We start from the raw sequence: 25,189 nt of genomic DNA on the forward strand, positions 1-25,189 counted from the left end.
AAGAATGAATGCGAAAAGAAAAATGTGACGTTTGAGGTACGTATAATGTTTTAACGTGATTTATTTTTTTATTTTTTATTTATTTATTTTTGTTTTTTTTATGCAATTAGAACTGTGATCCAGCTTTCAATGATTATATTGTTTAAAATAATAAGTTGTATTTGGTAGATTGTATGTGGTTGACATAGATATGTGTTAGGTTAAGAGACATGTGGTGGGGTTAGTGGTTAGGATACGATATATATGATACATGTTGTGCAAGCTGATGCACATGTGCATAATGTTGTGTTGATATGAACATATAATTTATGCACATGTGCATAGATATAATTTATGCATATATGATGTCACACCCCCAAAATACCACCTAGGGAGTGTCCCTGCTAGGCATGTGACAAACCAATAACGAGCCACCAATCATATTGAACTCATGATAAGTTTGTAAATAATTACCAAGTATTAAAGAATTATACCAATAATAAGTTTTGTAAATCCCAATAAGTTCAGCGGAAGCAAAATAGAAAACTAAAGTTAAACAATATCAATAAGCCAAGTTATAATATCAAAAACATCTCATGAATCTCTTCAGTCGACCCTTGACCACTCCAGCTACCTCAGACAGCAAGTTCCACCATCCAAAGTACCTAACGACCTGCGAGCATGCAACAAGTGTATCAGACAAAGCTGGCGAGTTCACAGTTTTAATAAAACGTTAGTTACCAAGTATTTGATCCAGTCTGTTTAACAAATACGAAAGCAATGTTGATAATATCTCGATATTGAACAAGACGGCTCCTGATGTGTGTTTTGCCCGTTCCCCAGTGCTCCTATCAAGCACTTGGCCCGACTGGGTCATTAGTTCACACCCGCCCTCTCTCAGGAACAGGGTGAGGGTGCCAAACCTAAGTAGCGCTACCAACTAATACCCCGCTACCACCCACGATAGCAAAAGATGGGACTTAAAAGATAGAGAGTGAGAATATTATCCAACATCCCAGTTTTACCCAAAAGGTTTATCCCTCCCCGGGATACCCACTGACCGTCCCAAACCACCGGGACGCATGCTTAAAGTAGTGAACTCACCTTCGGTTTTCTCGGTTAGACTAAGTGCTTGTTTAACAGTTAACCAATCAAATCCTACCGGGTTAACAGAGACAATTAGTTCCATGTATTCACGCATTTATTCACATGTAATGCTCACACAGTAACCATGAAACATATATTGTCACGTATGTCATGCAAGTATCCTGACCATAGTATATTCACAATACAAGTTAACATAACACACCAATTCACATTGCAAGTTAGGGCCGTACGCGCTTGTTTTATTTTATCACATATAACTAGTTTGCCAATCACAAGAGAATAGGACCCAGCTCAGTTAACATGTTGTCCAATTATTACTCACCCATTTTACCCAATCCAACTATAACAGCCAAACCCATTCTGAAGTCCAGCTTACAACCGCGGCCCATTCATCGCCTAAGGGCCGTGTATATATGATTTCATGACAGGTTGGGCCCTAAAGCCAAAATACGCATTGATGTGGGCTGAGTTGGTGACCCGTGGTCATGCGCCCAGCCATATTCGCAGGGAATAAATGGTCCCTCAAGACCCCTCGGCCCTATATGATTTGTTTTATAATCCTAATGCTTGATCACAGTGAACCGACCCACATGATCATTCCCACAGTTAATCATCACCACCCATGATACCTTAGCCACATGCCTATCCTACAATAGTCAAACCCCTTTAGAATTTAAGAAATCATAGTGTAGCCCTAGATCCCATCATTATTTACCATCATCATGCTTTTTATAGAGTATACGTGTACATCTTCTGTGGACCAAGATCACACATAAATAAGATCAAAACAATTAATAATTAACATACAAACATGAATTCTTGAAGGGTTTTACTCTCATGCAAATCTATAACAAAAACTATATCAAAACCAAGACTCAAACCCATATATTCGGACATCTAGCATCGTTCCAATCATAACCGGACATAACAACATCATTCCTGCATCATTCGACTAATCCATATTACACATAAACAACATCCTAATCAATACGATCTTTGCATATCACTACCGAACCTAGTATGCATGTCACTCTATCCTAGCACTTCTTGATTATGTTAAAACAGAAGGTTTAGCATACATACCCTACATTATATTCATGCAATCAAGGTCACACATATACACACAAACATGATTAACACAACAAATCAACTAAAAGGAACCACTAACCAGCCAATGATTCGCTAAGTTAATGTTACGAGAGAGGGGTCCTTGACCACTAACGTCGCTAATACGTGAGAGGTGAGGATTATTTAGGGTTTGCAACTTCTTGTAACACAAAGCACTAACTTACGTATAAAAGGAGGAATAGGGATTGGGCCAAAGAGTAGCAAACACAAGGAAATAGTTTGAAGAGTTGGGCCGAGTGGCCCAATGGTGCATGCGACAAGTGCAAGTGCGACCCACATGGTGTATGTATTATCTAACCGAGTTGTCGTAAGTTACAATTTAAGCTTAACGGGATTATATCCGTACAGAACCTTAACACATTGAAAGAAAAGAGTAGATAAGAGGGAGTTAGACTCACAAGATTAAACGCTACAAACCTTGGAAGTTCAGGTTGTCACATCATCCCCAACATGAAAGAAATTTCGTCCCGAAATTTGACAAGTAAGCACTGAGGAGTGAAGTGAGGAAATCAAGATTGTTGCGGATTTTGCTCAGGTGCCAAATCATCCTCAACTTGAACAGGAATTTCGTCCCGAAATTCACCAGCTTTACTAGATTTAGACTTGTCTTTAGGGAAAAGTTGAGGATATTTGAGCTTCATCTGATCCTCACGTTCCCACGTGAATTCTGGTCCACACCTTGAGTTCCAACGAACTCTAACAATAGGAATACGACTATGTTTACGCACCTTGACTTCCCGATCCATGATCTCAATAGGTTCTTCGACAAACTGCAACTTATTGTCAATCTTCAGCTCTTGGAATGGCACAACAAGTGTTTCATCAGCCAAACACTTCTTCAACTGCGAAACGTGGAAGACATCGTGAACATTACCTAACTCACCAGGAAACTCGAGCTTGTAGGCAACTTTACCGATTCGCTCTAAAATTTTGAGTGGCCCAACGTAGCGTGGATTAAGCTTGCCATGCTTCCCGAAGCGTACAACCCCTTTCCACGGCGAAACTTTCAACATAACACGATCACCCACTGCAAACTCTAACAGTTTGCTACGCTTGTCAGCGTAGCTTTTCTGACGATCACGTGCTGCTACCATACGGTTCCTGATACTAGTGTGGTAGCTGTTGTTGTAGGATAACTCTATCAATGGCCTGTGATCTGGCTGTCACCCACCTCAGCCCAACAGAGAGGAGAACGACATTTCCGCCCGTACAATGCTTCGAACGGAGCTGCCTTAATACTAGTGTGGTAGCTGTTATTGTAGGAGAACTCTATCAATGGCAAGTGTTTCTCCCATCCTTTCCCAAAATCAATCACACACGCCCGCAACATGTCTTCAAGCGTCTGAATGGTGCGCTCACTCTGACCATCCGTCTGTGGGTGATAAGCAGTATACATATCGAGACGTGAACCGAATGACTTATGCATAGACTGCCATAGTTCAGAAGTGAAACGCGGATCTCGATTTGAGATGACAGAAGTTGGTACCCCGTGCCTAGAAACCACCTCTTTAAGATAAACTGCTGCAAGCTGAGAAAATTTATCTGTTTCCTTGATTGCCAGAAAATGTGCTGACTTCGTGAGATGGTCAACAATCACCCAAATAGTATCGTTTCCTGCCTGAGTTCTCGGTAACCCTGTAACGAAATCCATGGCGATCTGCTCCCACTTCCACGTGGGTATCTCTGCTGCTGAAGTAGACCCGAGGGTTTCTGATGCTCTGCTTTGACTTTAGCACAAGTCAAACACTTACTCAAGTACGTCGCAATGTGAGCCTTCATCTTTGGCCACCAATACATAACCCTAAGATCCTGATACATCTTGTCTGAGCCCGGGTGAACAGAATACCGAGACTTGTGCGCTTCATCCATCACAAGGTCTCGAAGATTACCGTACAAAGGAATCCATACCCGCTCCATAAAGTAATAAATACCATCAGACCTCTTCTCAAGTCGTTTTTCCTTGCCCCGCAAATACTCAGCCTCGATGTTTACTTCCTTCAATGCCTCGATCTGAGCAGAACGAATTTGAGCAGGTAAACCAGAGTGAATAGTAAGCTGTAGAGCGCGAACATGCTTAGGCTTCGGCTCCTTGCGGCTAAGAGCATCAGCTACGACGTTAGCTTTACCCGGATGATACTTGATGGCACACTCATAATCGTTCAGCAATTCAATCCAACGACGCTGTCGCATATTTAGTTCCTTCTGGCTGAAGGTATGCTGGAGGCTCCTATGATCGGTGTAGATGGTGCATTTGGTACCGTACAAGTAATGCCTCCAAATCTTCAACGTGAAAACCATAGCCCCTAACTCCAAGTCGTGAGTTGTATAATTCCTCTCGTGTACCTTCAACTGTCGAGAAGCATAAGCTATCACCTTCTCCCGTTGCATCAACACGCAACCGAGACCCTGAATAGAAGCATCACAATATTTCACAAAATCCTCAGTACCCTCTGGTAGAGACAAGATCTACGCGCTGCAAAGTTTCTGCTTTAAGAGCTGAAAAGCATCCTCCTGTTTCGTTCCCCAAGAATAGACAACGTTCTTCTGTTTCAAGGAGGTAAGAGGTTGAGCAATCTTCGAGAAATCCTGAATAAACCGACGGTAGTACCATGCAAGACCGAGAAATTGTCGCACCTCCGAAGGATTCTTCGGTGCCGCCCAACTCCTAATAGCATCGATCTTGGCAGGATCTACATGTATCCCCATCTTGTTGACAATATGCCCAAGAAAGTGTACTTCACGAATCAAGAAATCACACTTAGAAAACTTCGCGTAAAGCTGCTCCTTCCTCAGGAGTTCCAAGATAAGACGTAGGTGTGACAACCCTCACCAAACCAGGTATCCGTACAAATTAATTAATATTTAATTAATGCTTAATTATTGTGCTTGCTTACAATTGTGGTTAAACTGCTTCTTGGTTTTTGATACATATATATTCATGCATCTTACATTATTACTGTCACTCCATTCATTACACACAAAAATATAGTGACAAACTTGATGCACAAAAGCACAGTTAGCACAGCGAACGGATCACCCAGTAAACATGCTGACACAGCCAGCACTAGACAGACACTATCTCTATGGCCAGTATGAGCCGGGAATAGATTACTACACTAGTAGGGAGTGTAGGGAGGTGAGGATTGTAAAACTACGTCACTAGGTGATAGTTATAGTGACCGGATGTGCCTAAAACATGCTTTAATTGCAAAATTCTTCACTTTGTGCAAAAATTCAGCATTTGACATAACTAGTAAAGTGCAAAAACTTGGTAAAATAATACTAGACACTTTCCAAAGTGTCGGGGATTTATTGTGTCACTAAAAACACTATAAAGGACACTTAAAAGCTTTACTTGACACTTTAACGGATCAATATCCAACCGAACAACCGGACTTTACCCGGAACATAAAAATATTGTCAATGACATTGTTAATACTTTTCTGAGCTAGTTAGGGACCCCGAACACCCTAGCATCCTTTATATTTCATAACACACTATTACATACTAACCTTAACATTCCAATCCTAACTATATCTTAACTATCCATTTGAAATCCATCCATAACCCCCCCCCCCTCATTCGAACGAACCCCAAGGGTGGGGACACACCTCTAATTTCTTGAATATTTTAATCCAAATGTTGGATATCTAATAGACATATTATATGTTGGATATTAGAGAAACATGGTTTATAAGATAACACTTAGGGTCTTGATCTTTCCTTCACAAACACACAACTTTAAGCAAACTTCTCTCTTCCTTTCTCTTGGTGATCGGCCGAACCCAACAACACCCACCATCATCATCACTTGTTCACTTTCAAGCCATCCATACATACCCAAAGGTGATAAAGATCATACGAGGAGGCCCGGTGCTTTCGGAAACTCAAGAACCTCTCTAGATTGCTATTATCCACCTTGTTTACGCCTTGATTCTTCCCTAGCTTCGAGCTAGTAGTAAGTGCTTCTAAACATCCTCTTGTTCTTGTTTAAAGTGGTTAATAGGTGATTTAACGGTTAAAATTCAAGAACACACAAGATCATAACTAAAAGTCTTGAAAGTAAGATAAACTAGTTGGATAAAGAGAAACTATGGTGTAAATCTTGTAAATCTTGGCTAGTTGTGATTATTTTATGTTGTTTGTTGCTAGTAGTGGGACGGATCATCATCTAACCATACTAGATCATGTTCATGGAACATGAACTAGTAATATGTTAAGTGTAAAAGTTGTAAGATGATGAACCCTTCCACTCATGAACATGAACTTATGTAAATGAAAATTTTCTTGTAAAATAAGGTTCTAAACTAGTAGATCTAAAGATCTACAAGTGGTTTTTCGGAAGAACCAAGTAACAGGTGCAAGTCTTGTTTAAAACCCGGATCTAACATAAACTAAAGGCATTTTAGTGAATAAACAAGTGTGTAAACACTTGAGTAACAAGAAGATTTAACAAAGAAATATTTTCCTAAATTTTGACTAAAAGTTGTTAAACTTCAAGTTCTATAAAAGATGGGATTTTAAGAAACAAATTTTATTTTTAAATATAACGAGATCCACTAAATATGTTATAAAGTTACTACATATTTTTACACGACATTCAAGTTCATAAGTTTGCGATTTATACTTATTTTGACAAGTTTGATGTTTAAATATTGTATATTGATGATTGGTGAATTGTTTGATTGAATTTTGAAAAGAAAATGATACGATAGTAAGCGTGGCCACCTCCGGTTACAGAGGAAACTCTGGCGAAATTTTTCCAGAAAATAACACTTAGAAATATTTTTGTGACAAGTGTTTATAAATATGTTTTTGACTTGTTTTTCCAAATAAACTTTGCCATGATTTTTATTACAAAATAACCAAGCGACGGAGGTGGATTTTCGTAAATAAAACTTGTTAAATATATATTTAGAATATATATTTCATAGTAAAACGCTTGTGTGACTTTATGATTATTTTGTGAACTAGAGATATATTATTTTTAGAGTAAAAATAATATTACTTGAAATATCATGAAAATACGACTCCAAAATAATACCAACGCCCTCACAAATAAATATTCAAGTTACACCGGTATTGTTATTACACCACGAACCTTAAAATGTAACTTATGTATTTTCGGAAAAATACTCTTGAATGTGTAATTTGATAAAGTATTATTTTGGAAATTGTATGGAATAAAATATAATAGTTTTGGGAAAAATATATATATTTTGGGAATTGTATGGAATAAAATATAATATTTTTGGGAAAAAATATGTATATTTTTGGTATCAAAATATTTTGGACAAGTAAGTTAAAATATATTTTCAAGTGAGACTTAAGGATATATTTTCGGAATTATAAAAAACGCACATGTATTAAAACCCCCATCCTTGGGAAGGAAAATTCTTATTAAACAATTAAGGAGTGTAAATACGAAATAGTTGTCTATCTATTTCCCAAAAACGTTAAACCTTAAGCCAAGGCACGGCCGTCCGTCTAATAGAAGTTAGTACGTGTAGGTCGTCACGCAACAGGTTAATTGGGATTGACTATTTCGAGACGCACTTCTGTGAGTTCATGTCCTCCTTGTAGGATCGTATGCTGACCCGAACGAGTCGTTCAGAGGTTATCTCTTGCGTTTCAGATGCGGAATAATAAGAAATACAAGTAGAAGTAGCTTGTTCTTCTTTCTAACTGCTTGTTTTATTGATTTGCAACGTTTTACAGCTCGATCGTCACACCGCCAGAGCTTCGGCGTGGAATTCGGACTTGACGTTATGAGGATCGCTCAAGCAACCACTATATATAGGCTGCTGGGTTCGCTCATGTGACACATGTTCATAAGAGCGGACCAGGTATGTTCAAATAAGCGGTCCATACATGCCAAATAAGCGGACCAACATCCCTATGTCCCTATGAGCGGTCCTAGCATATAACACCTATACAGACTCCTGTTTTCTCGTAAAACGTGCCCTATGCTATACAATACGATATAAGACCTGATCCTAGACACCTAGACGCAATCAACAGATGTAGTGCACTAACAGACTCCCCCTCAGATGTTGATGGAGTCGCCTATACACTCTGACTGCAAAACTGTGTCTTCACATCTTTAATCTAGATCAGTCTCTGGGCTTTCTCTTTCTTTCTATCTTCAGACTCCCCCTCTCGATTTACTGGTATTCTTTCGTTCTTCAGTAATATCTTCAGGATCTTTGTCTGATCTTCACAGGCTCTCAGAATTGATTTCCAGGATCGAAACTTGGCTCTCTTCCAACAGAGATCTTCAGAATATCGAAACCTGGCTACCTACACAATCTTAACCCAGACATAAATTTTCTAATTTTATTACATATCAAATACCTGTGCACCAACACATGACTCTCATAATCACTAAAACAAACATATAATTGCAACATCTCAGGCTCTCTCTCAAATATCTATGATGAACCACTTGAAGAAGGTTAGATTAACGAAAACAGTTAGATTTACACAAACACTCCCCCTCAAATACTGCTCATCATGTTTAACATTCGGAATTTTGAAAATCAGCTTTCCAATGTCAGTTGTCGAAAATCTTTTTGATTTTTTTTTCAAAATTTAACTAAAACACACAAAAATCTTTTTGGATTTTCTGAGAGATATTACCTGACACTCCTAGTAAACAAAAACATACAGAAATGTAATATTTACAATCAATATTTTTGTGAGTTCGTGCAAGAGGATCATATCAGTTTTGAGATCAATCATGAGCACCGTTAAGCTTGAATTCATTTTAAGTTTTAAACAATTTACTTAGATTGTCAGTATGTTTGTCCTCTTAAATTCTCAACACAAAGTTCAATCGATTCGAGATACGATATTAATGTTTTAAAGACTTAAACTTAATTGTGTATCACTCCACTTAAATATACTCCCGTATCCAGATCCCAAATATTCAGTCTTACAGGTGAATATACCACAACCGATATCTGTAAAGGGGTTAGATGCGAAACCGTGAGAGCTCAGGTCAGAACTTCCGTTCAGCAGAGAGATGACGGTTCGACTTTTGGTGGGTCCCCTTTAGAGGATCTTTTGCATTTCAACAGCAGCGACTATCAATTTTATTGTTTCATCAGCTTGTTGAGGGCGATGCTATATTTCAAGCATTTTGCGAAAAGTATTATCTGGGGACTAGGTCAGTACTTCCATACAGCAGAAGTCCCGGGATAATACCCCAGATATCACTGAGCATAAAGACCTAGTATCTCAGAATATGGGACCTTTCAGACAAGATTTCGGGGGTTACCCATATATTCAAGAATAGTTACCCACGAATCAAGCAAGTTTGAATTTAGGTTTATATCTCGTTTCAACTTACTAAATGTGCGAAAATCTACTGACACTTCCACAGTAAGATTGTTTATCACTTTTTTAAATTTACATTTCTTTAGCATGCTATGATAGTCCACTGATGTACTATCATTTCCTCTATTTAGCACCAAACCTCATTTTTGAATTTTATCATGTTTTTGGCTTTTTCAAATTTTCAAATGTTTTTGGATTTTCTAAAAATTCTTACTCCCCCTAAAATGCAAACACATTTCAAAGGAAATTTGAAAATAAAAGACTTTTGACCCACGTAAAAAACATAGTAAACAATACAAACTGTACAGAAACTTGACAACTGATATCGAATCACCTCAAATCGCCATTCACTTAGCATAAACAATCTGAACTCTCCCTATCACAAATCATTTTCTCATTTAGATTTCAAAACACTTAAGTTTGTTTTAATCGAAATGACTTTTCCGGAAAATGAGTTTGTGTTGATAAAAACCACTTGTAGATTTATCAATTTTAAGAACGGGGATGTGGTTCATCATCTTGTCTATCTTTTGCCATGAATAGTAAATCAAGTACAATTTAATGTCCCTGATTTACCATTTTCATTTAAGAACCTTTTGTACCACTTGTAAATGTAATTACTTCAAAGTATACAAACATCTCAAAATTTAACCACAAATACCACTTGCAAGAACAAGGTTACCACTTATAGGAATGTTACGTCTACATCACCATTTTACCAGTCAGGATGCCGATTCCTGCCTCGCAATTACCATCCTGGAAGCTCCGGCGCAGTCCTTTCACCTGCAAAACATTAACAACATTATTCAAAATCTTTCAAACAATCTCTTCAAACACTAGAAAGATGCTGATTCCTGATCCACAATATAAAGTTGGGATCTCCGGCATAGTCCTAAGACTATCATGGAAAACAAACTTCCATCCAAGTCTTTTCAGACTTGATGGTTTTTAGTTCCTGAGCTGTAGGGTTGTATGTTGCCTTTTTATTTGCATAAAAATCTTTTACCCCCTTAGCTCTCCCACTCAACATTTTCCCAAAAATCTTTTTAATATTCCCGTTGAATGTTTTCTCGACATCAAATTCATCCTTTTCTTTATAAAACTGATTAGAAATCTCAGTTTTTCCAACTTTCTTTTTCACTTTTTCAAACTTCAATGATGGAAACTCCTCATCATTCACTGAAATCTTCTTTTCAACCTGTGGCTCTTCTGGCTTTGTGGAACTAGATTCATCGCCAACATTCACTTCATCTTTCTTCGCAACCCACACCTGGTTGTCTTTTCCTTTCTTCTCATACTTATTCTTTGAACACTCACCAACCTCAAATTTTGAATTCTCAAAAATTTTAGGTCTATTGGTTGGTGTGTCAACATCAACAACTTTCTCTTTCAACTTGTGAGAAACTCCCTGTTTTGATTGTGCACTTTTTGAGCAATTCCATGCAATGTGACCAGCTTCATTGCATCTGTAACAGGTTCGAGTCTCTCTTTGATAACAAATATCAGCTCCATTCTTCTTTTTTCCAGCAAGAAACTCCTTGTTTGACTGTCTCCAGAATGGTTCCTTCTGTTCTTCATCTGAGCTTCCACCTGACACAAATTCTGTTTTTGTTTTAGAATTTTTATCATTTTTATATGTAACACCCCAAAATTCGAATTATTAAATTCGTTAGCATGTTGCCATGTTTAATAAAACGAGATACAATAACTAGGTTAATAAACCTAGTTAAATGCCTATTAGATAAGCTAAATGATGAAACTTGTGGCATATATGATGGTAAGTTAAACTTGAGGGACTTGGAGTGCCAAACTTGGAAGTTTGGTTTACTAAAACAAAAATCACACACACACCCACACAAGGGTGCGTGAGATCGAGCAGGAGAAAAGAAAAAGGGGTGAAACCCTAGTTCTCAAGAAAGCTTCAAATTGACAAGGAAATTAGGCTCAAATCCGATGCATGAACTCGTTTTCTTGATGATCTAGCCCTAACAAACATGTGGTAAGTTGTATTTTATGATTTGATGATCTTGCTATGAAGTGGGTTATGGTCAATCCATGAAATTGTATGAAATTGATCATGTAGATGTGTTAGAATCACATTATAGAACATGAACTATGCAAGATTCTAAGTAATTTGATGATTTTGGATGAAACCCACTTGTGGTAGTGAAGATGATGATATGGATAATCATGCATGTTCATTAGTTGTGTAAGATTGATGTATGATGTTGTATGTAATGAGTAATGGTCAGTTAATTTGGGTATAGTATGAAAATTACATGATTCTAGTGGAATTTGATGATCTTGATATGAGTTAGTAAGAATTTGCAAAGAATGCTTGTACATAATGTTTTGTTAGTAGTACACCCGCCAAGTGTTCGATAAAATGCCTAAGAGAGCAAAATATGTGAAATTGTATGAAAGTTATGTAGAAGGTGCTTATGGTGTAGCCGTTAGCAAAATAATAAGTTAAGTATGCTTAAGGTGGAGTCATTATGAGAATTCGGATTTGAATGTATGGTTTGGTAAAATTATGCATTAGGAACTTGTACCTTATGTCCCAATGATGTAATGCTCGCCATATACTTTATGCATTTGATTCATGGTGATTGAGAGCAAATGTGTACGAATATGTGATGCGTAGTTTATTGATAAGTGATAATGTTGGAATTATGTCGTGTACATATGTAAGATGATAATTTGATTGTGCGGATGTCGAACAATGCGGTTGTCGAATGTAGAGTTAAGAAAGCATAAGTATGTGTATATTGTGTAAGCGACTAGGCGATCATATAGTTGTATGTGTTATACGACATTATGTATGAAATTAATATGATGTCATTAATATGATCTAAGTGGTTGACAAATCATGTCGTATGCGTGTTAGTGGAAGTCAATGTAGATAAGAGTTGGAAAAATGTATGTTAATATGAATAAGTATAAATACTAACATTATTATGGCATGACGGCATGAAAGAATAGGAACCACACTAGCATGGACCAAGCATGGAAGGCTAACGGGTCAAGATGAGGCAAGGAAGCGGTTATGAACACGGATGCACAAGGTAAGTGATTTCCGTAATCACTTCTTAGTTCAAGTAAGTAATAAAGTGTTGAAATTAATTAAACATGATGTTTGAGGTTAAATATGTAGGAAAGTCTTTCGTCGTAAATGACGGGATTAAAGTTGACCAAAATGCCCTTGATGGGTATTTTGGGAAAACGATCTTAATAAGTAGTTTAGAAGCAAGTTATTGAGTAGTGTAATGTCTTGGACAAGTATGGAAGCGAAGAGTATGGTCTTGGTATGTCATAAACCATTAACGCGCAAATACCCTTAACGGGTCAAAACTAAGTATATGAACGATAATGTGTTAAGAGGATGCAAAATGTCTAAGAACTTATTATTTTATGATAGATGTCACTGGTATTATTAGGTTTATAAGAGTTTATGGTAAAACAAACAAGTTACGTTGAAGAATGCATGAACGGGTCGAATTGTGGGTAAGAGGGTAATAAGCCGATAGCGTGTAAGTTAAGATTTTCCTTAAGGCGGTTATGGGATTTTAAGTTCATTTGATAGGATGTGAATTTACAAGCATGTAGGAAGAATATGTAGTAATACGGTACCTAAATGTGGGATCCTAAAGAATATGTAGTAATAAGGTACCTAAATGTGGGATTCTAAAGAATACATAGTAATATGGTACCTAAATGTGGGATCCTAAGGAATATGTAGTAATAAGGTACCTAAATGTGGGATCCTAAAGAATATGTAGTAATAAGGTACCTAAATGTGGGATTCTAAAGAATACATAGTAATATGGTACCTAAATGTGGGATCCTAAGGAATATATAGTAAAATGGTACCTAAATGTGGGATCCTAAGGAATATATAGTAAAATGGTACCTAAATGTGGGATCCTAAGGAATATATAGTAAAATGGTACCTAAATGTGGGATCCTATTGAATGTATGTACGTATGTAGGTGTGTATGTAGGTAGTATGTGTATGTGTATATATATATCCAAGTGAGTATGTATGAATGTGTGCACATATGTAGGGTTGTGAGAAGGCATGTAATAGGTATGTATGTAGACATGTATGTATGTATGTATGTATGTAGGTATGCACGTATGTAGGAACGTACGTATGAATGTAGGTACGTAGGTTTGTAAGTAGTTATGTGTGAACGGATGCATATATGTAAGTATGTATGAAAGTATATACGCAAGTATTCAATGAAATTGAGTATTGACGATAATAATAGTGTGCCTTGTGAACGAAGTGTAACGCAGGTACAATGAGAAAGTCTCACCACGGATTGTATGATCAGATGGAAAGCTGGGATGTAAAGAGTTAACGGAATAAAAAGTAAACGTGAATAAATCTTGTATGTTTATAATGCGTACTAATGTTATGAATTTTATGTGGTGAGCGCAGGTAGTACGAGTCATGAGGATCATCAAGGAATAGAGATCGAGGATCGAGTCACTAGTGAGATTGTACGGGAACGTTGATGTATATAATGTAGTAAACATAAGCTATGTTTTTACTTAGTAAATAAGTCGATTGATGGATTTATGTGAAAGAGTTATGTTAAATTTAATTTTTAAATAAGTTAAGGTGTTTATAATGAAAGAAAGTTTATGACTTGAACTTCCGCTGCGACTTTTAGTCAAATACGTATTAGGGTCTTACATTATAATTTTCTGGTGGAATAAAACCTAAACCTTTCTTTTTGTAGCTACGATTTTGGTTAGGTTTCTTTTGAAAACCAGGACCAGAATTGTAACTTTTTTTCTTGTTTAAACGTTGTTGAACTCTTGAAGTGTATTGTTTAGATTTTTCAGTAAGATTTAAATCTTTTATTTCAGAAATATTGATTTATGTCATTTTGAAAACCTTTTTGATTATGTCAAAACGAACACTTCTTATTGGAAATTCTTTGTCATAGTATAATTTGTCCGAATCATTTAAAGTGTATGCTACTTCAAATGTTTCATCATCCAAATTTGCTTTTGATAACAAAAATTCTAAACTATAAGACCGTTTAACCGACGAATTTTGACTGTTGACTGACGAATTTGACCCTCCAGACTCAGATTTCGACTCGGACTCCTCATCAGTATCCAACACTTGATCGACCACCTTTTTAATTAACTCAGACTCATGATCAGTATCGGACGAGGTAAACGTGACATCGATGTTGTCTGGTAAAACGTCAGTTGTGTCAGTTTTTAACTTTATATTGACTGCTTTCTCAAGTTGCTCCTCATTTGGTTTCCTAGGAGAATACCCATCCCAAATTGGAGGTGGACACTTGTTATAGCTAACAGTCGGTTTCTTACCACAGTCTTTCTTCTTCCTTGGCTTCTCGTCTTGAAAAGCTTCCAGACCTGCAACAGTTGGATAAACACGATCAATGAGATAATCAGAAGTAGTATAGCTTAACAATAACCGCCTAATTCTTTCATTTTCAATCTTTTCAGTTTCCAACTCTTGCTTCCATTTGGCACTCTCTTCAATGTAGAAATTTATAGCTTTTTGCTTTGACATTAAAGTTGCATTCATCATTGTCAGCGCCTGTTCTCTTTCTGAGTTTGTTGTTTGGAGACCAGTTACTGTTTTGTTCAACACGTTATACGATTCCTTCACATAATTGAGGTTGAACAATAACTGCTCCTTCTTCTTTTCATACTCAGCTATGATGTCGTCTTTAGATGCACAATTCTTGCAAACCTCCATGCACTTCTCACACGGCTTGACGACTTCAACAATCTTCTCAACTTCGATTGTTTTAAAAACTTCTACCACTTTTTCTACTTCAATCACCTTTTCTACTTCTTTCACTACATCAGTAATTTTCTCAGCAACATTCTTAGCGTTTTGAATATCATCTTCAGATTCAACTTGTTGTTCTTTAGCAGTTCGTTTCTCCTTTAGTTTCTCTATCCGATCTGCAAAATAGAAATGAAAACTTTCAGGAGAAAGATGAGATTTAGCAACATTTATATGTTTTTCCTCATCATCACTGCTGCTGTGATCAGGTGACTGATCAAACTGATCTGTTTTTTCAGAATCATCATCAGAAACATCAGAAACAGTCGGTGTTTTATCAAAAACAACTGTCTTTTCTGAAACAATCTCATTCTGTACACTCTCATCAGAACTAACAACATATTCAACATTTTCAACTGAATCTGCTGAAATTTCTCCAGATCTTTCAGAAATTTCATCATCAACACTATCTGAATTTTCATCAGATGTAACAGACTTTTCATCCTCACTAGACACATTCACTCCAATCGATTTCATCCAAGTAGTAAACAGATCTGGCTCTCGGACAATCTTGGCAATGAACGCTTTAAATTCTCCCTTTTCATCCACAAACATATCCCAACTGAAACCTTCTGGTAGTTTCTCATCATCTTGATCAATAATGCGTGCTGCTGTGGCTTCAGATGATATATAATCATTCCAGCTAAAATCCACAACACATGCTCTTTTGGAATCTTCAATCTTTCTCCCGTGAGCTGTCTGTGGTTCTTGGGATTGACCAACTTGCTGATATATGGCTTTGCGGTAGTAATCATCTTTCCCGAATGGATTCTGTGCTCCGCTAGCTTCTCTTCCCTTGCATTCCCGCTTGAAATGGCCTTTCTCCCTGCATCGAAAACAAGTAACTTTAGATTTATCAAAACCTAAAGTAGATACATGAGCATCTAGAAAGTCATTTCTCCCAGTAATGGTTTTGAATTTCTCAGCTCGTCGAAGAACACTAGCAAGACACCATTTGATATCCATGAGTTCCATTTCTTCAGCGTCTATTTGATCATAATCCTCTTTGGTAAGCATAGGATTTCCGATCCGACCAGCAACAAGACGTTCATAGGATAACAGAACTGAACCCAGAAGTGCCATGTGGTCTTTAGCAGTGTCTTCAGAGAAACTTTTGCCTTCTGGAAGGTTAAGAGCTATGTTGCACTGAATCACATATCCGTTTCCGGTTTTTGTACTCTGAGACTGAAAACTCATGTTAGTCTCTTTCGGATTGACACTCGGAAATGATGAAAACCCGCTGCTAATCATGTTTGAACTCTGATCAACCTTTTCTGATGAATCTCCAGCACTGAAGGCGGTTTGAATCTTTGGACTTCTTTCAGCTTCAGAAACTGGAATGCTACCTTTATAGTATATTTTACATCCTGTTGACCACTAGGATTATTCATCCTGGCTATCTTCTGTTGTTCCAGATCCTGTCCCTCTAAATTCTCGATAAACTGACCAATTGTTAGTTTGTCATAAACACCCGTGTTTTTTAGTATCATCAAATACGTTCCCCACTCTTTCTGAGGTAACGCATCAGCCAACTTATCAACCCATTCCTCACGACCTTTTTCAACTCCCAACATCGATAACGAACGCACCAAGTGACAGTATCTTTCGATCAACTTTTTAGTATCCTCTCCCGGTAAACTGCTAAACAAATCAAATTCTTTCTTAAGCAATGCCTTCTTGCTTTTGATCATACTTTCACTACCCTCAAATTTTACTTTAAGAGCATCCCAAATTGATTTAGCAGTTTTGTCGTGCTGTAACAAAATGAATATGTCTTCTTTAATCGCCTGCTGTAACAGACTGATCATCATTTTCTCTGCTCTGTACATGGCACGTTCTTGTTCTGAAAATTCGGATATTTGTTTAATAAGTTGCAATTCTGTTCGAGGCAATGTGTACTTTTCCAATATGCATTCCCACGATCTGAGATGATTTGCCTGAACCCAGTTTTCAAACTGATCCTTCCACACATAATACTCCTCAATGCTCATCAATCTAGGGGGCTTTTGAGTCGTTCCCGTCTCATTTTCTAAATTCATTGCTTGAGCAATTGCAGCTGGAGTAGTCGATGTAGCAAAAGCGTTGTAAAACTCGGAATCCATGTTGAATTAGCACGTTTTTCAATGCAGATGACAGAAAAGCGATCCAACACTGAACAAATAAGCGAACCGGGTGACTGACTAACGAGCGGACCAATCAATTTATCGAATGATTGTTCGAGCGGACCAGAGACTGTTCAAATGAGCGATCCAGAGAAATAAATGTCTTAAGAGCGGTCCAATATGATCCAAATGAGCGATCCAAGAAGTCTTTGGAGCGGTCCAAGATGATCCAAATGAGCGATCCAAGATGTTTTTGGAGCGGTCCAAGACGTGATCTAAGAGCGGTTCACGATGACGTCACTTCGAGCGATCCACATATCGAACATGTTTTGACTTGTTAAAACTTCGAATTTTGGCTTCAAACTTTCCAGGGTTTATCTCGATACTATTACGCACAAGCTGTGAAAATTTGAGCGAATTCCGACCGTGAAATCTTCCCGAACGAAGAAAAAGAAGATGTAGAAGTGAGAAGAAACACTGAAAATCAGCTACAATCTGCAGAAAACCTCCTCCCAAGCTCTGATACCACTTGTAGGATCGTATGCTGACCCGAACGAGTCATTCAGAGGTTATCTCTTGCGTTTCAGATGCGGAATAATAAGAAATACAAGTAGAAGTAGCTTGTTCTTCTTTCTAACTGCTTGTTTTATTGATTTGCAATGTTTTACAGCTCGATCGTCACACCGGCAGAGATTCGGCGTGGAATTCGGACTTGACGTTATGAGGATCGCTCAAGCAACCCCTATATATAGGCTGCTGGGTCCGCTCATGTGACACATGTTCATAAGAGCAGACCAGGTATGTTCAAATAAGCGGTCCATACATGCCAAATAAGCGGACCAACATCCCTATGTCCCTATGAGCGGTCCTAGCATATAACACTTATACAGACTCCTGTTTTCTCGTAAAACGTGCCCTATGCTATACAATACGATATAAGACCTGATCCTAGACACCTAGATGCAATCAACAGATGTAGTGCACTAACACTCCTTTTCTTTTAATTGGTTTCAGTTTTTATACTTCGGGGGTAAAATACATGTTACTATGATTACGGATATTTTTATACATGGTATGGTTAGCGTGAGGAGGGTTACTACTTAGATCATGTAAGTGGGTAGGCGGAAACTAGAGGCCATTAATCCTCATTGTAGGACCGAGGGTCATTAGCGGTAGATCTATCTAGGTGTAGCGAACCCAACTCCAGGCCCAACTGTACGGACCTCGGGGTGACTTTGGGCCCGACGCAAAAATCTGCTAGGTTTGAGTCTTCCTACAGCACTTCACACATATCATTGGCCTTGCAAACCAATGGGGATTTCATTTTTCCTTATTTGCTACATACCAGGGATTTTCATACATACAAACATGTTACAAAGGTTTTTACATACTCACTTTTACATGAACTCGCTCAACTTTTGTTGATTTTTCAACTTACATGTATTTCAGGGAATTAGGGATCTGGCGAGGTATGCTATGTCTTCATGCTGCGTAGAGAAGTGATGTCATCCAAGTTTAGGGGTTGTGACTTTTGCCTGGATGAGTCACAAGTCTTAAACTGTGTTTGTTTCATGTTTTGTGGTTGTGTCTTATGAACAATGTTTTTTTTTTATTTTGTTGTGTTATATTTTCGTTGCATGTGTCGATGTTTGAAAACAATGTTGTCGTATTTTACTTTTAAAACTTGAATCAATGGAGGATCATCATGGTTTTATTTTCATATAGCTTTGTTGTGGTTAAGCTATGGTATTAAGAAGTCACACCAAATAAACCCACGCTTCCGCAAAGCCAGGGTGTGACAGCTCGGTATCAGAGCGTTGATCATAGCGAACTAGGATTCCTTCTCGAGTCTAGACTATGATCGCTAGGGCTCTCACAAAAACATTTTTACATTGCATACATTACGTCCAGATCCAGGATACAAATATTTTTACAAACAAAAGTTTGAGCACTTTTTTCTTAAAATTTATGGTTCAGTCGGGGAGACTGATGGAGTTCAGCCCTAAAGGCTGGGAGGTTCAGTCGGGGAGACTGAGGGAGTCAGCCCTAAAGGCTGGGAGGTTCAGTCATGTAGACTGAGGGGCCAATCTTTAAGATTGGGGAGGTTTTGGTCTGAGGGACCAGGGAGTCAGTTTGAGAGACTGGGAGGGTAGTCTGGGAGACTAGGAGGTTCAGTCTGAGAGGCTGGGAGGGTAGTCTGGGAGACTAGGAGGTTCAGTCTGAGAGGCTAGGAGGTTAGACTAGTGGGACTAGGAGAACTATTTGATTGCTTATTGGTGACTAACATGTTTATTTGATTATATGATTGATTGTTTGTGCATATGTGTGTTTATGTTACAGACATCATGCCTTCATTAGATACTGGAGTTTCAGACACTGTAGATCACATGGCGATAGTATCAGATGACAGAGTTTCATCGGAGCACGAGGTTTACACTTCCGATACTACCAGGACAGACGATGACGACTTCCAGCCCTTTGCGCTGGCTGATGTCGTAGCCGAGCCTGCTGATGGCCATCTCGCTGGGGATTTACCACTCGCGATGATCCCTGCTCCTGTACCCCTTGCTGCGTATCAGGTTGTTGATATGCCCCTCGATATTGTTTCCGACGATGACGTCGATTTGTTTGAGGAGGACCCACTTGAGGATGACCTTGAGGGTGAGGTCCCTATTGCTGCTGATGATATCCTACTCATTGTTGATGCTCCTGCAGAGGAGGCTCCTTTTCATTCACCTGTTCCAGACTCCTTTGAGTCTGTGGCGTCCGCACCTTCGCACACTCAGGGAGTGCAGCACCACCCACACGACGCCGACCTTTACATGGCGTCATCAGCTGCACCTGCTCCCGCACACAGCTTTGAGTTTGATCACGATGTTGATGAGGATCCAGATCCTGTTTCTCCACCTGGTTTTGATCCTGACCATGATATTGAGTTCATACACTTAGACCAGCCCGTGGAGGATCCTGTAGCCCCTGTCGATCCTTTGTTTGCTGATCCAGCTGATTTTGGCATGGAGTTTGTTGATCCGGAGCCTGCTGTGGCCCCTGAGCTAGTCGTTGCTCCTGACCCCGCATTAGAGCATGACCCTGTTCATGCCGATGCACCTGCTGTTGCTCCTTTTGTTGATGATATACCTGTTGACGATCATCCTGTTATTGCTCCACCGTTGGTGGATGATCATCCTGTTGATGCTCATGTTGATGCTCCACTTTTGATAGAGGATCTTGTTGTTGCGCCACTTCCTGATCCAGTGCCGGTGATGTTCGACCGTGCACCTTTTGCGACCCGTATTGATCCACGATACGCTCACACCCGCAACGGGTGGATAGATGATGACTATGATTACCCACCTTTCGTGATACCAGTTACACCACCAGTAGCCCTCGCTTCAGCCCCTGTTTTAGCTCCCATTGATGTACCCTTTCTTCCCACACACACAACAGATGCTCGCCGCATTGACTTACCTATCACGTTTCTTCAGGACATACCTCCACCACGTCCTGGGGAGGGTTCATCTCGACAGCCATTTAATCATACATATTTCGTGTCAGGAGGAGGCCAGTTTGTGCCCCAGATTTCTCATCCTACTGTTGTTCCCACTGTTGCACCATTTACTGTACCATCCTTCACCCCACCTAGTGAGCCGTTCCTCTGGACTACGCCCCTATTATGCCACCATCTGATCCGTATCACCCATACCACGTGGGGTATTCTACGGAGGATATTCTCACATCTTTCATGATACAGCAGGAGGCGCTGACCCTCGCGTACAGGAGCTGGAGAGAGCTCAGCGACCACCGTGCCATTGCCAGACTCCACCTGCAGTATCACACCCTCCATGTCCATTTTCACTCGATTCTGCCGCTCTCTTTTGGACTCCTGAGTAGCAGATAGCATACTTGTTGTGCTCTCATCGTGCTATGGAGTAGGACTGGTTGCATATGCGACGTTTACTCTTTTCTCTTTTTCCCCCTCCTCCACCGCCATCAGCATAAGCCTTTTGATTCGACGCAGGTAGAGTTTTAATGAGAGGACCGCGATTGTGCAGATTACACCGCTTTTGGGAGACCGCATTTTGAAGATTATGACTTTTGATGATTTGTATATTGGTTGTTGTTGTCACTGATGATGTACGATACGGTTGTGAACTTGTAAACCTTACGTTGTGGTCTTGATTTATGATAATGCAATCGCAGTATTCTCATTATACGTGATGTTGGATTGATTGTTTATATTCTATAATATGTGATGTTATGTGCTTGATTTACTTATAACACGAGATGTTATGTATTGATGAATGGAACATGTATGCCTTTTACTTACTACGACCTGACCAACGTGAAACATCTTTTAGAGGATGCCGCCGAGACATGGTCCACGCATGCCTACCAACGAGGTAGAACTCCATCAAATCATTGCTGTCGCCGTAGCACAATATGCAGCTTCACAAGGAGGAACCAGTGGAAGCAATTCGAACAACAACGACAATAAAAATCCACCCCATGGTAATGTTAAGTCGTTTGAGACATACTATGATACATTTGGATATTTTTAGCACGTTCGCTAATACCATTTGTATATTCTAACGTATGTGCAGGGTGCACTTACAAGCAGTTCCTCGACTTCAAGCCCGTAAACTTCGATGGCACCGGAGGTGCTGTTGCTTTTGTAAGATGGGCGGAGAAGACTGAGTCTGTTCTTCGAATGACAAGTGACCTACATTTCTGGGCTATTTCTGGACGGAGCCCTATCTTGGTGGAACTTACAAGTGCAAACTCTTGGTGAAGCCGCTGCTTATGCGATGACATGGAATGAGCTGAAGGAGCTCATGCGAAGAAAGTACTGCTTACGTGCGGAGATTCAGAAGCTGGAAACGGAATTCTGGCACTTGAAAATGGAAGGTCCCAAAATAGCGGAGTATGTTCAAAGGTTCCACGATTTGTCTCATATGGTGCCTTATATGGTTACACCGGAATTCAAACGAATCGAGCGCTTTATTTGGGGTTTAGCACCTCAGATCATGAGTATGGTCACTACTTCCAAGCCTGCGACAATCACAGAGGCCATCGATCTGAGTGTGGCTCTTACTGAGGAAGCTATCCGCTTGAACAAGTTATCGAATGTTGAGCAGAAAAAGAAGGAGACTCACGTAGAGTCGTCTGGCGAGAACAAAAGGAAATTCTCAAACTTCAAGCAGGGTACAAGCAGTGTTAGCAAGAAAGGAGAATCAAGCACACCGGCGAAGGCTGCAACCGGTGCTGAGAAGAAAGGGAAGGGTTATATGGGTACATAGCCCAAGTGTAACACCTGCCAGCGTCATCATTCTGGCCGGTGTGGGCCAAAAATAAGTGAAGCTTGTGGGAAAGTAGGCCACTTGAAGGATACTTGCTGGGTTAGTGCTGGCCGAGGTGGCCAAGGAGGTTTTGGTAATAGGAACAATAACCGTGGTGGTAATGGAAATCGTTCACAAAGGAATAATGGAGGCAATGGAGACCGAGGGAACAATGCAAATCAAGCTGGTAATGCGAATCGAAATCAAAACAACACTCAAGCTGGGAACGAAGGTGGTAATGGGCAAAAACTGGGTTGTTTTAACTGTGGTGACATTGGGCATTTTAAGTGTAGGATCGGTTTTGACGCCGTTCGATTGCGTAACGTACGTTCGACGTGCGGAATCCGTGAACGTATGTGATCGAACACACAATAACGTACAAGAAAACGTGATTCGATTAATATGACGTCGTGTACAATGCCGTGAATCACGTAGAGAGACTTTCTCTCTCTAGACTTTCTCTCTCTACAACTAGATCTCTAATTCTCCAAATGAGATCCAAGTCTTCCAAAAGTCTTAATCTTTACAACTTAATGAGCTATTTATAGGCACAAGGATTATAAGGATTTCTCCTTATTTACAAGTTTGCCGCCTTGCCCTTTTTAACTAGTTGTAACCTAAAATGCTTAGAATCCTTCGGTTTCTTCGATTTCTGCTACGGAATAGATTGACGGAGGCGATAGACAGATATTGCACTAACAGACTCCCCCTTGGATATTGCTGTAGTCAATCTCGTAGCGCCTTCTCTTTCTCTCTCTTGAACAGAATCCCCGTGGATCTGTCTTCAGGCTCCCCCTTTCGTCAAGCTTCCATGCTTTTGGGATCGGCACCTGGATTTCTGTATACAAGCTCCTTTTGCGTTAAGCTCGTCTTCAGACTCCCCCTTAGTCTCAGCTGTCGGGATCGTAGTCTGGCTTTTGGTAGCAACAAAAATTCAAAACCTGCACATCCTCTACCTCACCATAAGTTTCACAAGTTTATGACAAATTAATTCCCGTAAACTTACCGGTAGAAATCATTTTCAACAACCATATTAGTTACATCAAGTTCAAATAAATGACCTTGATTAACCAAATAAACCATTTATATATGTCATTTAAAGTTTTCAACATATTCCCCAAACCTGTTCATCATGATTAGCCCTCGAATTTTGAATATCAGCTCTTCAAAATCAATTGTCGAAAATCTTTTTGACTTTTTCAAAAATTTATAATAAAACACTCCGAAAATCTTTTTGGATTTTTGTTTTTGAATGAAAAGCAGTAAACAAATATATACAAATAATATTTTTGTGAGTTTGTGTAAGAGGATCATATCAGTTCTTGAGACAAATCACTAGCACCGTTAAGCTTTAATCATTTTAAGTTCTAAACGATTCACCTCGATTGACGACATAGTTGTCCTCTTAAATTTTCACACAATTTTCAATCTATTCAGGATACGATTTTGATGTTTTAGGAACTTAGCTCAATTCATGTGTCCCACCTCTTGAATATACTCCCGTATCCAGAATCTCAATATTCAGTCTTACAGGTAAGAATACTACAATGATGTCTGTACATAAATTAGGGGTTAAATGCGAGAGGATACGATTTAGATGCAGTGTGTCCCCTTTAGAGGATCTTTTCAGCTACAACAACTGATTATCAATTTTATTGTCTAATCAGCTGAGGGCTTCATGCTATATTTCAAGCATTTTGGATAAAGTATTAGCCAAGGACTAGGTCAGAACTACCGTTCAGCAGAAGTCCCGGAATAATACCCCAGACATCATAGAGTATAACCACCTAGTATATCAGAATACGAGACCTTTCAAACAAGATTTCAGGGGTTACCTATATATCCAAGTAGTGTTCCCCACGAATTTCACTAGCTTGAAATTTTAGGTTTATATCCCGAATAAATCTACTAAATGTACGAAAACCTATCTTCACATCATCAGTGAGACTGTTTATAACTTTTTGACAATTCATTTCCTTAGCATGCTGTGATAGTCCACTGATGTACTATCATTTCCTCTTTTATCAACAAAACTCATTTTTACTTTTTCAATGTTTTTGGTATTTTCAAATTTTCTAATTTTTTTAAAATTTTTCTCCCCCTAAAATCAAAATATGTTTCAATTTTGATTTTCAAGGAAAATTTGAAAACTGTACAAATAAAATGACAAACTGATATCGAATCACTTCAATTCTCCATCCACTTGGCGTAAACAATCAGAACTCCCCCTCACAACAAACTATTTCCCATTATGATTTCAAAACACTTATGTTTGTTTTAATCAAAATGGTTTTTCCGGAAAATTAGTTTTGTGTGTTGTTTCATAAACTCGGGGTTTCATCACATTGTTTTTCATA

General features: G+C 39.0%; 1 protein-coding gene across 1 annotated transcript; it reads right to left on the reverse strand.

Moving 5' to 3' along the window:
- Positions 1 to 1,646: 1,646 nt before the first annotated feature.
- Positions 1,647 to 4,404, reverse strand: LOC110918934. The gene is made up of 2 exons (XM_022163212.1): positions 4,123 to 4,404; positions 1,647 to 1,733 (listed from the first exon to the last, which is right to left on the reverse strand). Exons 1-2 carry the CDS (start codon positions 4,402 to 4,404, stop codon positions 1,647 to 1,649), a joined length of 369 nt encoding a protein of 122 aa, XP_022018904.1.
- Positions 4,405 to 25,189: the final 20,785 nt, after the last annotated feature.

The sequence above is a fragment of the Helianthus annuus genome, chromosome 9 (genome assembly GCF_002127325.2).
Source record: "Helianthus annuus cultivar XRQ/B chromosome 9, HanXRQr2.0-SUNRISE, whole genome shotgun sequence".
Lineage (NCBI taxonomy): Eukaryota > Viridiplantae > Streptophyta > Magnoliopsida > Asterales > Asteraceae > Helianthus > Helianthus annuus.